Source organism: Primulina huaijiensis, chromosome 7 (assembly GCF_012295235.1).
Source record: "Primulina huaijiensis isolate GDHJ02 chromosome 7, ASM1229523v2, whole genome shotgun sequence".
NCBI lineage: Eukaryota > Viridiplantae > Streptophyta > Magnoliopsida > Lamiales > Gesneriaceae > Primulina > Primulina huaijiensis.
The window spans coordinates 4,620,780-4,637,594 of NC_133312.1; the positions used below are offsets into that span (position 1 = coordinate 4,620,780).

The 16,815-nt window shown below is 32.8% G+C and overlaps 1 protein-coding gene across 2 annotated transcripts; it reads right to left on the reverse strand.

Annotated features, from left to right (window-relative positions):
- Nucleotides 1-248: 248 nt before the first annotated feature.
- Nucleotides 249-1,407, reverse strand: LOC140981496 (protein LURP-one-related 8-like). 2 transcript variants are annotated; one of them, XM_073447910.1, is made up of 2 exons: nt 1,039-1,407; nt 249-728 (listed from the first exon to the last, which is right to left on the reverse strand). In XM_073447910.1, the coding sequence occupies exons 1-2, from the start codon at nt 1,333-1,335 to the stop codon at nt 345-347; spliced, it is 681 nt and encodes a 226-aa protein (XP_073304011.1). In that variant the 5' UTR covers nt 1,336-1,407; the 3' UTR covers nt 249-344. The 2 variants fall into 2 exon arrangements, with proteins under 2 accessions (XP_073304011.1, XP_073304010.1); XM_073447909.1 differs by having other exon boundaries at nt 249-731.
- Between the last annotated feature and the right edge of the window lie 15,408 nt (nt 1,408-16,815).

A 16,815-nucleotide genomic window follows, 5' to 3' on the forward strand; every position in this document is an offset into this window, starting at 1 on the left:
GTAAAAATTTACGGTAAAAAGTAAAAATCTCAAACACTCAAAATTATCACACTACACACTTTATAATATTTTTCTATCAACTCAATTGTGATTTTCTTCACAAATGAGAGATCTATTTATAGAAAATCTTTACAAATAATCCAAAAATAAATTACATCATTACCTTCATCATCACACACAAATTTCAATATTCAACACCTAATTTTATTTAATTTTCAATATTCAAATATTAAATTTCAACCGGCACCTTAAATTTGTCATTTACATTTTATTTAAAAGAATCTATAAAACATAAAATGCAAATAACAGCCCTTAAATTGCAAATAATATGAGTTGAAATGTAATTACTGAAACATTTGATCAAGAAGTAATACAATTGACATGGCAAATCCAGGATCAAATGCCGCATTCACAACGAGAACAAATACTTCGAGACCGAACGATACGCCTCCTGTCGACGCCTCTTTCCTCTTGATCTCAGCTACGACCTGCCTTGATTCATCCAAAATCTTGCACGACCGATGCTTGTACGATCCTTCGATCATATACGCGCATCCCTTAGCAGAAGAGTTTCCATCGTTATAAACATATGCAATAGCACTTTGTTTTGTTTTCAGAATGTGTACGTTTTTCTTCACACAAAAGATTGGTTTTCTTGCAGATGTATCGCAATATTTGCCCACTTCTCCATTGTAGACTAGCCAGTTGACATCTATTAGCCTCAGTTTCTGCTAGTTTTCAAAACAAAGTAAAAGAAAGCGTAAGCCAAAATGCTAAAATCAGAATGAAATACAATTGTTGTTCTAAAATTCGTTAAAAAGAGATGTTAAACATACTTCAAATATATAAACAATCCATTTTACCATTTTCTTCTAGTAAATTAAAGCAAAATTGATTTCATAAAACACATTCATTAAAAGCACCAAATATCCACATTATCAAATGTTCCCACAATCCCACCTCTCTTATACCAAAAGAAAGAAAGAAATTAAGCAGAAAATTCCAAACAATATATACAGCAGTAATAAATATATATACCTTGCGACGACAAATGGTGAAAACGGGATTGCCTGATCCATCCATGAGAACCATCTGATTAGGGTTGTCAGAGTAATTGTCAACCCTGTACACTAAACTCCCATCTGATCCAATTACAGTGAAGCCATTGCAGCCGAAAAGAAGTGATTTTCTCCACACAGTAAGCGATGTGCAGCATCCAGCTGGATCATTATCATCAATATCATCACTGTGCTTGTATTTGTTAACCTCTATTCTCGATTCTTGATCAGGATAATGGTGGACTGTTCTTGATGAAGATTTCAAGAAAAGGAGCATTTCTCCAGGAATTTGTTCGTTCGTTTCTGAAGAATAAATCGAGGGCCTGTGTTTGCTGTTTTGATGTGTGTAGACATGTATATTTATAAGGGAGGGGACGAAATTATATTTGACGTATATATCGAGAAATATGTGGTTAAAAGATAAAGAACATGCCAATTAATTTTTTGTTGATTTATCAATTAAATATAATATTTATTAAATAGATTTTTTAAAAACTTAAACTGAGTAATTCAAATATATTTAATTCAAAAATGAATTCTATTGTTTGATTTTGGTCGTAAATTTGGTTGAGCACACACTAATATTTCATCTATAATTTCAGATAACTGGACCGGAATTTTTTAAGCATTCTAGAGTATATGTTTTCAAAGTCTGAAATTCAACGCTTTTGTTTTGTTTTGTTTATTATTTGACTATTTGTTCTTTTTTTATTAATAGAATGCAATTTTTCAACTCTAGCTTAGAATATTGCAACATAACCTACATTAGTTTTGACGTTTGAATTAATTTTTTTTGAGAGAAAAGTTATTTTCAATATTCTAATTAATATATCAAATTCAATTCTTAGATCTTTGCGTGAGTATAAAGAAATAATTAAAACTATGTGACTGGCCTAATTAATTAGTGGATTATGAGTAAATATGTAAATTTAAAAACTGGGAGACAAATTTTTCTTATATCAAATAGCTCTGAAAATTTTTCCAATGGATATTGCTGCTTCCCACTAACCATTATATATATTAACGCCTATGCGCTTATACAGTCGTTTTTTAAGTTTTTTTTTTTTTATTATTTCGTCAAATTTTGTAATTAGTTCGTGGAATTTTTGTGGAACGAGATCATATAAAAACTCCTTTTTATAATAAAATAACCAAAGGAAAAAAAACAAGAAGAGAGTTGCAATGTTTTTAAAATTGTTGTCCAAATAAAATTTATGACATTTAATTGCTCGAGAACCTGTCTTGGTTGGACTCGTATAATGTGGGGACCCGGACGCTAATCATCTTCTTAATCGTCATTGGGAGAATTGAATCGAATTAATTAATCTGGGTCTAAATTTTTTTTATATACAGTGCGGAACGTAATGGAATTCATCTAATATACATATCAGTATAACAGTACAAATCTTGTACAACATACAACCATTTAAAACTAAGGTTCAACAACTAATTATCAAGTGTTAAAACCCTATTTACATCAATGTCCGTAGTCTCCACTGTAATCACGATCTCTCCTCATCTCCTCGATCCTGATCATGTCCCACATGTTGCCATGCACACATACAAACACGACAACAGCCGGATAATTCCGGTGAGAAATACATCCCAGTATAAATCAACAAAACATGCAATCATATAATCGATAGAAACACATAAAATAGATATCAAGAACATGTATCAAATCTGAAAACATGAATCAATATAAACCTGTAAATAAACTCGTGACTCCACATCTCAGACTAGACTCATTCTTAGTCTAGGGATCTCGGTTTTCCAGACGTTGGCATACTATATCGAATCTCAGCAATAGAAGTAACTCCACTCCTAAGCAAATATCGATATAAACCAAACATCCAGTGTCTTGTCCTATCCGTCAAAGACTTTGGCACATCCGCCAATTACTCATCTGTGACAATGTTCAATGGGCCAGTTACTACTCTATCACAATCTAGCACCTCTGTCACAAGACCAATCGTCTAAATCATGCTTTCTATAAAGCAATAGAACAAGCATATCAATGCAGTAAATTCAAATAACTGAAAACAATAGCAATTAAGTATGTGGTTTAGGGAAACTCAAGTTCTAACTCACTTGAGTCATTCTTCCCGGTTTAACATTGATTTATACATTTCTTTCGTAATCTAGGTCTGAAGAATTGGAAGTTCTGAATTCAAAACTGTCTCTGTCAATCTGAAATGACATTCGAGAAGTACCATATCAATATACAACTCAAATCACGACATGATTGATCAATCTCAATCTTATCAAATTCTGACGGCATAACGGTACAATCTCGACATACCCTCGGCAACTCAATATCAATAAACAATCTCAGCAACTTATAATCTCGACAAATACAATCATAATTCCACAATCTCAAATCTGTATCATTTCATTCAAATATAATCTGACAAATAATAACAATCGCATAAACAGTCTGTTTTTCGATCCGGTCTCATTTCTACGATTACCAGTATTCCCAGAACACATAATAATAATCAAATCACAATTTCTCCAACATCATATTTTTGAATCAAGATAAAACTTAATAAAACTTACGTCCTTGTGTAGCTCTTGACGAGGGGATCTCAAAAATGTGCTCGGATCTAAAATCGGATAAACGGATTTGCCAAAATCACAACTTATAGTACGAATAAATTGAGGAAACTTTGCTCTGAAGTCTCGGTCTTGTCTCGGGTGGAAATGAAGGGAATTTACAATTTATATATATATCTCATGCATGGTGTGACAAGTGTCCCACTTAAGTCCCATAATTGCACTTTAGCCCCCTAAAGTCTTCACTATTTGCAATTTGGTCCTCGATAACTCTTTTAATTCAATTTCAATCCTAATTAATTACAAAAACCATTGAATCTCATTCATCATTCCAAAATTCGTAAATTAAATAATCTCGGATTAAAATGATATACTCTCGGGCCTTACATATAACGTGCGGCGCAGATGGTATTTGGAAAGTTCTATATCTCATTATTTTTATGTCAAGCATTAAGAAACTGGAAATTAGAATTAGATACTAATTTAATGCACACAACATCGTTCTTTGGAAATAGATCCATGAGACAAGATGACTGATAATGCCTTGGGAGTTGAGTTAAAAAGTCCAGGATTGTGTATATATGCGCTGTTATATTTAAGAGTGGATTTAGAAATCTAGGAGATCGAAGGCATCGAGGTATATAAAAATGACAGCCTAATAAAAATTTGATGAAAAATTTCAAATTTTCGAAATATAATATATAAAATTTTCATTTTTTAAGGAAAGTGATTCCCCTTCTGTTGGTCAAATTCATTGCTTTTATACATGCATAGTTAGACAGGAGAACAATCATGAATGAATATTGATACCCCATAAGTATCCGGGTCATCATTAACCCGATTTATTACTTGGATAGTCCAAATCAAAGCCAATATGCCGGGTACTATCCTCAAGAACTCGGTCACTGCGCCTCTTCCCAGGTGATCAACCAACAGCCCGAGTTCTCACACAACCAGCCGGGTACCTTACTACGCGGGCCACCTCGAGAATTGCACCACACTCGAGTGTGATTGATACAGGCCGTCTAATCTGTCAGAACCACTTGTTCTTGGAGTGTCCTAGAAATCATCAGAAGCTATGGTATGGGCAGCTGACTTGCCATACTTAATAGGTGGAGCGGGAAATGAGGTACCTACCCATTTTCTACTATAAATAACAGGTATTAATGTCATTTATAGATTCTGAATCTTAAGTATTGGCACACATATATTCGCACATATATCGTCATTTTCGCTCATCTTCAACCTGCTGACTTGAGCATCGGAGTGGCTACGCCGGACACTCCTCCAGCGCCCATTCACGAGTTCTTTTCTTGTTCGCAGGTGATTGTTACAACCATTCTTTCACTCAAATTCTCCAAACATTATAAATTATTGATTTGACCCGTTGGAGCTCCTTACCCGGCTCATCTATTTCAACGAGATCACATCAAATATAGAGATGATGATAGAAACAAAGAATATTATATATATAATGCCAAACATATAAACACAAGTAATTTAATTTGTCTAGCTCCTATATTTTTTAATGTGTCACCTTACTCCTCTTCTTTAATGTTACAAAATTTATCGTATTTGTTTACATTTTAGAGAAAAAAAAGTTAGAATAAAGTGCTTGACGTATGATAACTTCCCTGGAAGTCACCAATCTTAGTACTACTTTCACTCATGCACGTTTAACCCAACATTCTCCCTCCAAAAAGTATATAAATATGCTTCTTGAGAGACTTGAACTCATGACCTCGCACTGATGTCAATTATTAATCAAATGTTTATCGTTAGGCAAGAGTTATAGTTGTTAGCCAATGCACAACTTTATTTCATTATACTCGTTGCAGTACAGAGTGCACCTAATTAGATGCTAATAGTTCGGACTGTTAGTCCATGAGTCTAGGGAAGTACATGTCTATCTGATCATGTTGTCTCATATCTCTTAAATATCAGTTTTATATTTTTCCTACTGTAGGGCATGTCCCCAGTAGAGACAATATTTCCCGTTAAGATTTGGTATCACTCTTTTATGGCTCATCTAGCCAACCAGATTAAGAGTCGCAATGTCAACAGTTTGACGCACGATAACTTCCCAGGAGATCACCGATCTCAGTACTACTCTCACTCATACATGCTTAAACCCAACATTCTCCCTCCAAGAAGTATATAAATATGCTTCTTGAGAGGCTTGAACTCATCACCTTGCACTGATATCAATTGTTAGTCAAATGTTTATCATTTGGCAAAAGCTATATTTGTTAGCCAATGCACAATTTTATTTCATTATACTTGTGGTAGCGCAAAGTGTACTTATTTGGGTGCTAATGGATCGGGCTGTTAGGCTCATTAGTCTTGAGTGGTGCGTGTCTATCTGTTGGTGCTCTCTCATATCCCTTAGATATCAGTCTTGCTATTTTTCTACTGCCGATCTTGTTCCAGCAGAGACAATATTACCCATTAAAATTTGATGTCATTTTTTTACGACTCACATAGCCAACCAGATCAAGAAGCGCAACTTCAGTAGCTTGACACACAAGAACTTTCCAAGAGGTTACTCATCTTAATACTATTCTAACTATTGCATGTTTAACTCAACATTCCCCCTCTTATAATAATAATAAGTATATAAATATGCTTCTTGGGAGATTTGAACACATTACATCTCTCTTATATCAATTGTTATGATCAAGCGCTTAACACTCGGTCAAAAACTATACTTGTTAGCCTATGTGCAGATTTATTTATTATACTCGTGGCAGCGCAAAGTGCACCTATTTGGGTGCTAATAGGTCAGGCTGTTTTGCCCACGATTCCAAGGATGCGCTTGTCTATCTGTTAGTGATGTCTCATATCCGTTAGATATCAGTCTTACTATTTCTCTACCGTCGACCTAGTCCCCATCAGAGATAGTATCACTCGTTAAGATTTGTGTCACTCTTTTATGGTCCACCTAGTCAATCATATCAAGCGACGCAATGTTAGCAGCTTGAAGCACAAGAACTTCCCAGCAAGTCACTTATCTCAGTACTACTCTCACTCATACACGCTTAACCCAACATTCCCCCTCTTTGAAGTATATAAATATGTTTATTGGGAGACTTGGAACTCATGACATCGCTTTGAAACAAATTGTTAGAATCAAACGTTTAGCACTAGGCCAAAAATTATAGTTTTTAGTCAATGTGCAATTTTATTTCATTATACTCATAATAGTGCAGATTACACCTACTTGAGTGCTAATAGGTCGGGTTATTAGGTCCATGTGTCTAGGTCGGTATATGTCTATCTGTTGTGCTCTCTTATATCTCTTAGAGAGCAATCTTATCATCTCTCTATTGTCGACCTTGTCCCTGACAAAAACAATATTACCAGTTAAGATCTGGTGTCACTCTTTTACGGTTCACCTATCTAACCAGATCAAGTAATACAATGTCAGCCGCTTGCATGAGAACTTTCCAGGATGTCACACATCCAGTACTACTCTCACTCATACACATTTAACCCAACAACAAAATCATTTCAAAATAATTTTTTTTAAAAAAAAAGATACATCTAATTTTTTTTTAAAAAAAATAATTGGAAATCAAACCAGTTCAAACGATCATCAAAACGACACCAAATTAATCTTCAAGAACCGAAACCAAAATAACTCCGAGTGGTTTGATTCTGGATTGAACTTCCGCTTGAATAAAGAACATTGATTTCAGGATTATTGTCATATATAGAGTATATATCAGCGACTAATTTCGTACTTAATTTAAAAAGTTTCAGGACTCTGTCTGATAGATATTATTGTATTTGGTGATTTATAATTATGTTGAGGGATTAATGAAATATGCCGGAAGTAAAAGCTTCCTAAAAATAAAGAGAATGGGCAACTTAGGGATTTGATCTTCATTTCATCCATTGGTTATTTGTGAGTCACATTGATAGAAAAGAAAAGTATTTAAATATAAAATTTATTCCTTTTTTTATATTTTTCTTTTTTTATTATGATTGCATCAAAATAGAATTTTGTCTTTCTAAATTAATGATAGTATATATAGATATTATCTTTTGTGTTCAAGAGAGTTTATTCGCTAATAAAACTCTATTTCCTATATATTGTTGTTATCTATTCAAAAAATCATATCTAGATTAAAGATTTTATATTGATGGAAGAATGGAGGCTACAAGAGCACGTGGAGTGCGAAGAGATACGACGAGAGAGAGCAAGGAAGAAGAGAGAATCTATATGTTGTTTCGGAAAAATCAAGTGATTAAGTCTCGTCATATTTTTGATGTGTTGCAGTGGATTATTGAAGACATTCGATGACAACACTTAATTAAAGTGTTAATTGAGAATTGTTTATTCAACTTAATTTTGGTTTCACATAATTTGCATCCATCGTGCTTGGTTATTTATGGTGATAGAAATTTAGGATGTGATTTGCTCTATTGATGTGTTAAAGGAATTAGCTTGTTGTTATTCACTAATATTTTTTGGAGTGTAAATTGACAATTTATCTAGAGAACATTTTACTTTGAGACACCGTACAAGTGTGTATTTATGTTAAACAATTATTTAAGATATTACTAGTTCGTACGTCGGATTAGGTTTGACCACGCTCCAAATGGTGATTTATTTGGCTAGTAATATTTAAATCTTGCATATAATTGAAATTATGTTTCCATATGTACATACATGTCTATTGTGAAAGAACACACAAAGCCATGGCAACAGAGGATTTTGTTTTGGTCGGTACATATTGAGGTCAAACTCAATTATCGAATCGAAGTATAATTGAGACGAGTTTCAAATTTTGTACCGTGGGTCAAATACCCAAATGTGGTGCTTATACTCGCTTTTTTGGGACAAATAAGTCAAAAGGAAAGCTCAGGGATTTTAATTTTATTTTTTTACTCTAAAAATAAGCCAGTTTCCAATCCAATTGTTATTGTCGATTATGTAACACAATTGGCGATTCGGTTTGTGGCATCACAAAAAAGTGTTTTTTGCTTCTTGGAAATATTTATTTAGTAATAAAAAAATGGTAATGTGAGAAAATATAGATAGGCTTCACAATATTTGTGATGACGTGGTTTCACATGCAAAGATCAAAACTTTGAGTAAATCTTGAATAGACACGTATGCGAAACTTGGCATACTAAAAATTAGGTCATCTTCTTATCTACACAATCATTCAGTAAACCAAGTTGGAATCGAATAAGTACAATGATTCGAAAACACCAGATTAGCACGTGCGTAGTTATAAGACATATCTGGGCTTTTGGTTTTTTTTAATTTTTTTTATTTTTTTCACACACACATACATGCCAGACGTCATTTTCTTCTTCGATTCGTCTAGTTCCGAGCTTTGTTCCACCGACCTGAATGAGTTTCAGTCACGTTATATTGAAAATTATTTTTATGAAGTTGCAGTACTTTGCGGCAAAAGAAAGATCGTTTAAAATGTATATCGAAAATTGAGTCGAAGGCCAATTGAATAACTGATGAATAGGAAGTCTGGTTGACTCGAGCAGTGCTTCTGTCATTTCAATTATGAAATATGTCACGAGTTTATGTTTCGTGCAACTGTGAGCTTTATGTTGTTTGTTACGTGATTTGGTGTAATCGGAGGATATGATTGTGTAATGTGAAATTATATAAAATTTGAGATACATGCAATTAATAAACACAAAAATTATTGTTGAGACGGTCTCACGGTTAATAAATCTCTCTTATCGATCATATCAAATGCAACCTAACTGTATATGATATACATCGATCGAGTTGTTTGATTCTTGAAACATCAAATGAGTATATTTTTCTTTTTTAAATCGAACTAGACGACATTGACAGTAAGAGTTTGTATGTAATAATCAAACCCAAAAATTTTGATTGGGCATTTCAACTTTTTAAGAAATTTATTTCGAAGCCATCACTGTCCTACGATCCACCTTCATTGGGCCCGTGTAAAGCCCAAAATATAGTTTCAGAAACTCAGCCCGCAACTAATGTTTTGTGGGCCATTTGTTTCATCAAGCTTATGATAAAAAGAACCACCCAAAAAACATAATAGACACATATAGTATAAAACAAATTATATAATATCGTAGAATTCACGTATCTCCACGTTGATATGATATTATTTATTTTGGACTTGAGTCTTTGATTTTTTTCTATAACTCGAACCAAATGGTTTCAAACCGATGAATATTGATATATTTCATCTTATAAACTCATTATCTTCGTGTTGCATTTCTAACGAGTGACTTTGGTTGTATCCATAAAGTAAATTTTCTCGGACAAATACTTTTCATATGTCAAACAAACAAAAAAAGATTAACCTTTTTTTCTTAATTTGTTTGTGATCAAATATAGAAGGCGTGCAAATGAAGTGTGTCTTTGTTAATGAATTGTCTGCCATTTGAAATCGTGAGGCAAAGCGCAAAACCACCTGTCCCTACTTTTTATGCATTATTTTCCCATTTTTAATTTTAAAAATAATTAAATATCTCAATCTGAGGTTGTGCTAGAAAACGAAATCTCAAATGAATTGAATCTTTTTTCCGAATGATAACTTAATTAAACCAATCCACTATCTATAATCAATACATCACTGCATTGACTTATGTGCACTAATTTCCGTATTTTGAAACATTTTATCAAAAAAGTGTGGCATCCAATCATTTATCAAACTATTCTTTTTATGTAATGAATTTAATTTGGCCTCGTAATTTTTACTTCATTTAACGTCAGTTCTGTATATGAAATTATTGCTATCCTTGTACATATTATATGGGATACATGGCAGAAACCACTCTCAGATTTTTTTTTTTAAATTTTGTTAAACTCCATATGATAAATTAATGAGTCAGAAATTATGTAAAATTTTAACTTTGGAGTTTAAACTTCCATGTGAATAATTATCAAGCTAACAAATACCATTTTGTATTGTTAAAAATAATTTGACATTACAATATCCATTATAATTTTATATATGATCTAAAGCTTCAATGTGTTATTCATTTCCTTGTTCAATTTAATATTGAAATTTGGATCACACTCAGCCCCAAAAGCTAGCTCAAAAAGAGATGATTGTCCAAGTCCATATAAGCAAATCACAAGGATTTTATCCAACCGATGTGGGACAATTAACACACCTCTTCCCGGGAATATTGAACATCTGGAGTATGAATTTTACAAATGACTCAACTATAGGCAGAACGGGTGACCCAACTATGGATAATCCACCACATAACTGTCACGACGATGAACGAATATTTGGAGTGTGAAATTTACAAATAACCCAACTATGGACAATCCAACACATAACTGTCACGGCGAGGAATGAATATCTGGAGTGTGAAGTTTACAAATAACTCAACTATGGACAGAACGTGTGGCCCAAATAAGGTCAATCCAATACATAACGGTGGAATTGAGCTATGATATATCATATTAAGATTAAGACTTGGACTTAAGTCAACCCTAAAAGCTAAATCAAAGAAAGAAGATTGTCCAAATGTATATATGTAACACCTAAAGATTTTATCCAATTGACGTGAGACTAACCGTTCCCAATAAATTGAAAAATGCAAGAGGCAAGGTTTTTTGTTCATTAAATATGGTTTAAGCTATAAATTTATTTAACAATACACGAGTCTTTAACTCATTAGTTTTGACAGGGAGAGACTAGCTTGAGCTATAAATCTAAAATTCGGGGTTTTAACTAGTAAGTAAATATCTCAAATTATTTTTATAAAATTTAAAACTATATATTGGGTGGTCTTTAGTAAAAAAAAATGATTTTTGGTTTTTGGCCAAAAAAATAATTTTGTGTATTTCACCCAGATTCTGCATTAACTTATATTTAATTTAATTGAAATCCAAAAAGTGATAACATGTTGATTCTGTTTTCACAAAATTGATTTATACAAAAATCGTAACATGTGTTACAAATTGAAATTTGAATTGCACTAAAATTTAAGCAATTGGCTTCCCCACGCATCGTGCCATTCGATGTAACTTCCACGTAATTTGGCACAAATTTTGTCATAAAATTTTTTAATTTCAAATTTAAATGCCACTATTAATGCACATTATTATATACTCTCTCTTTTGTTTTTATTTAATCAATCTATGATTCAAATTTTACAATATTAGTTTGTCGTTAATTTACGACAGAATATACACTCATTTGTTAATTAATGAAAGACATTGCAAATATGTTTTTATATAACGACAAATCATTCTTTCCGTCCTTATTTCCAAACAAATATAAATAAACATATTTTTATGTTTAGTGAAAAAAAGTATTTGTCGTTCATTAACGACATAAATATTATTTGTCGTTACAAGAACAACAAAAAAAAGGCCGTCGTTACAGTTGGAGAAAATAAATTATAGTTGATTTATCGACATAATTTAAATTCTATCGTTAATTAATAACATCATTTCACAATATGTCGTTAATTTCCAATAATAATATAGAATCTCTCATTAATTAGAAGAATACATATGTTTGTCCCACGTGCTGTAATTTGAGATAATAAATATGAAAATAAAGAATAAATTAGACACTGAGATTTACGTGGAAAACCCCTAAAAATTATTAGGGTAAAAACCACGGGCAAGATGAAAAGAATTCCACTATAATATTTTATGGTGTACGACTCACCCACTGTGTTTCCAAAGAAAACACACAATCTCTTAATACAGGAGAACAAACACCTCACAAATATTATAGAACTAAGCACTCAAATACTATATGATGAGAGAAAACGCGATGAAATGATGATTTCAGAACGAGAGGAATGAGCTCTTCTTGTTGGTCCCAAAACATACAGATTTGCAGCAACTTTTTCTGCTTTCATAACCACAAGCGCATCCTTCACAATTTTCATGATCTCATTCTCGATACGAGTTTTGCATCCGATATTATCCAATTTTCTCAAGGACAAAATATTTTTCGTTAGTCCTTTCTCATGTCGTATCTCCTGTATAGTGCAAATTGTGCCACCAAACATTTTTATTTTGATAGTATCAACCCCAGCAATTTCTAAGGCATGATCATTTCTCATGAATACAGATCCTCCTGAGACTGGTTCATAACTATCAAACCATTCTCTCTGAGACGTCATGGGTCATGTCGCTCCTGAATCCATAATTCATGTGTCACCAAATTGTGCCTGTCTTCTGCAACTGTTGTAGGTTCACTGAATAATTTTTCACCACTGACTGAAGTACTGACCACATTTTCTTGAGAACTTTTTTCGATACTCGTACACTCTTTCTTGAAGTGCCCTTTACCGCCACATTTAAAGCAGTAAATATTTTTCTTCTTATTTCTCGACTTTGATCTACCTCGTCTTTGGCTCCCACTAGAGTCACAGTCCATAAATCTTCCTCTTAACATTGGTATAGCCTCTGTCTGCTTCGATGTTACCAACATATTTTCTTTATTCTTGCGTTGTTTTTCTTATCCGAAAACCGCATTTAAGACATCTTCAAATTTTAGAAAACCCATAAGAATATTGTTGGTTATGTTGATGATAAGTTGATCATATGAATCTGTTAGATTTTGAAGTAGAAGCTCCGCATGCTCATTTTACTCTATTTTATGCCCCATAAAAGTAAGTTGGACAAATAGAATATTTTGTGTGTTGATATGGTCGATCGTCGATAAGGATTCCACCATCCGAAGAGTATAAAGCGGTCTCTTTAGAAAAATCTTGTTGTGTAATGACTTGACCTCATACATCTTTGTCAGAGTACCCCAGATAACTTTTGATGTTTTTATCTCAGAGATACTTGACAATACTTCGTCTGCTATATCCAACTGTAAATTGAGAACAAAATTATCATTTATCTAATTTCACTTTCCATCGTCGTCATTTCCATCTGTCTATCTCCAATAGCTGCCAAACGATTCTCCTTTCTTAAAACTAATTGTATTTTTATTTTTCACAACATAAAATTGATTCCATTGAACTTTGTTATCTCGTATCTATCCATCATTATGTCTACAAAAATTTAGTAGACTGGACAAAATAATCTCGCCTTAATTAAAAAGAAATCTCAAAAAATATTTTTTGTGTGGCTTTGTGACACAAATTGATGTTTATGAAAATACCTCCATCAATAAATTCAAACTTTCACACATCTCTACAAATTGATATCCACTTTCTTTAAATTAAATTACATATTTATTATAATTTGTGATCCAAATAATAATTAAATATAATAAAATATCACAAATCCTAAAAAAAAATCTACTCCGAAATTTGAAAAATGATTGATTATGTAGTAGAAGTTGTAAAGTGATTGAAATATTAAACTGGAGTATTAATAATTTGTAGAGTGCAAATAGCCAAATACAATACAATCTCCACGTTTATCTACGTGATGTTGAAGTTGGATTGTTAGGTTAANTGTGGTTATGGTTGTAAACCATTAGTCATTTGACAAGGGACAAGATAGAGATTTTATGTACTACTGCTGCACTTTGACTCGTTTATCGACCCCGTGAGGATCACCGAATATTGAGATTGAGTGTAGTTTCGACATTTATAGGAGCCGATGCATTGTAGTCAGAAATTCATCTGTCAACTACGGGTATTAATATCATATGTGATATGATGATTTAATAGAGCAAGAAAACTGTGGCCAGAGTGTTGGGTGCAATAATTGTCCCTGATTGGTAGAACAATCGAACTGTGGTGTTTGAGGTGTTGTGCGGTTTAAAAGAGTTGAGTTGCACCATTACCACCAGCTATAGCTTTTGGCCTAGTGGTAAGCGCTTGATCCTAACAATTGGTATCATAGCCAAGATCACGAGTTCGACCAATAATTGCATTCTCGATTCTCATTGATTGCAAGGAGTGCAATTATTGAGAGGAAAATTGTTGGCTGCAATAATTGTCCCTGATTGGTAGAGCGATCGAACCGTGGTACTTGAGCTGCTGTGCGGTTTAAAAGATTTGAGTTGCACCATTACCACCAACTATAGCTTTTGGCCTAGTGGTAAGCGCTTGATCCTAACACAGAGTATGAGTTGTGTTTCAAGGAAAATTGTTTCCTTAGTTATACACACGGTGTCATTATGATTACTCAAAGATAAATCACATCGTTATCGAATTCATATGCAACTATCTATTTACCAATGATTGCAGATTCGATCGGGATATATGAGTTGAGGGAATTTATTATACGGTAACCATAATCTATTAGTTCTTGCAGGAACTATCAATGATACATGGAGAATCATGGGCGATACTACTTAACATTTTTACCTTGATCCGATAGGTGCAATCAAACTTAAGTTTTGACGTTCTTCTTATCAATGAGTTCACACACAAAATATGTCTAAAAAGAGTAAACTCGTATGAGAGATAATTGTCATCTCGAATCACATGAGTTGATACAATTGAGAGTCACACAATTATTGGATTATGTGATAAAGTTTAGATAGCTTAATTCATAGAGTTGAATTTGATTTTCGAAATTTTTACTTTGCATCATAATGAGTTTTATGCCATCGTCACATCGACGATGTTTGATCGTTAATTGAGATTTATAATGAAACCATAATCATATATTGTTTGATTCATTAAACTTGGAGTTTCCAAGTCAAACATTGATTAGTGAATTTCTAATTAGCCAAATCATCCAAAGAGAATTCTAGAAGGTTTTAGAATCTCATGGATATATAAAGATTTATCTAATACTATCAAATCTTCTCAAAAGTTGATAAGATAAATATTGGAGATTTGACAATGGAGAGCCTCTTAGTTCTAGAATGATCTATGTACAATTGAGAGACGTTTAATACACATATTATCAAGAGTCGATGACACACAATACAATTAAGTTTGTATATTTTCTTTCTTCGCTCTCCTCTCCAAAAAATCTACCACCACAACCTTGTGAAGGTATCCATGGCCGAGCGCCTACCTTCCATCTTTATGCGGCGTCGCTTCTCAGCCGCTGCACCGTCATCGGATTCCGGCATCTTCTGGTTGTTGAGCTGGTTGTTGATTCTCAACACAAACTTATTCTATAGTATCTAGTGCGAATTAGAATAGGAATACATTCTTCGATCATTAGCTTAATAGGGCGATTGAAGAATGAAATATGATCTAGTTGAATGTTCATAGAGATTTACAAAAAGATTTATTTCCGCTTAAGATTCAGAATAGTTGAAGACGAGCGTTAATCGTAAAAGATAAATAATCTAAACATCTTACATATGGATTTATAAATCATATGACACTTAAGTCAAGTTTTGAATATCAAAACCAAAAAATTTTAAAATTTCGACATATCTTAAATGCGAGAAAACGATGCACCAAAATAATCACCAATTATATTCACTAAAAAATATTAATTACACGTTAAAGTATGATGGACAATATTCTATGGCAAAAACTTGTGTGAGACGGTCTCACGAGTCGTATTTGTGAGACAGATGTCTTATTTGGGTCATCCATGAAAAAGTATTACTTTTTATTGTGAATATGGGTAGGGTTGACCCGTCTCACAGATTAAGATCCGTGAGACGGTCTCACGTGAGACCCACTCATATTCTATTTGTCAATGTTATATTCGACCCCGTTAAATATAAGTATTCAATGTAAAAGAAAAATCAATTGGTAAATATACTCAAACAAATTATATTTATCTCATTTCAGATAAGATAATGAATATGAATTTAACTTTAATTTATTTTGCAAATATATGTTCCAAATTAACGCATCACGGCTTGATATTAAATAAGTAATAAAGTAGTGTCCAAGTTAGTAAAGCAGGTGAATGTTTGACTAATATTCAAGAGTTCGATTCCTCCAATCAATATTTTTTAGCTTTTTACACAGAACTTGTCCTGTGTAGTTTACCTTATTAATGTAGTTTGCAGGTTATCGCGTTAATTTGAGAGTTTAAGCAGTATGTAATGAAAAAGTGATTGTCGATTCTCACGTCATAAAAAAATTTATCTATATATAGTAACAGAAAAGTCTAGTAAAAATAAAATACAAGCATTTTCCCCCCAAAATTCCTTTCCAAAAATAGTAAAGACATAATATTAATTACCAGCATCATCTATATATAAAAATCAGAAAAGTCTGTAAAAAAAAAAAGAATTAATCTTTTCCACCAAAACAAAATTATTAAAACTATAAAGTAATATATAATCTATGGTGAATATGTAAATAGTCATTAAATTTC

Coding starts and splice junctions, on each gene's coding strand:
- LOC140981496 (XM_073447909.1), bottom strand. CDS start 1,335: ATGCTCCTTTTCTTGAAATCTTCATCAAGAACAGTCCACCATTATCCT. Junction 732..1,038: donor TCACCATTTGTCGTCGCAAG/GTATATATATTT, acceptor TTTGAAAACTAG/CAGAAACTGAGGCTAATAGA.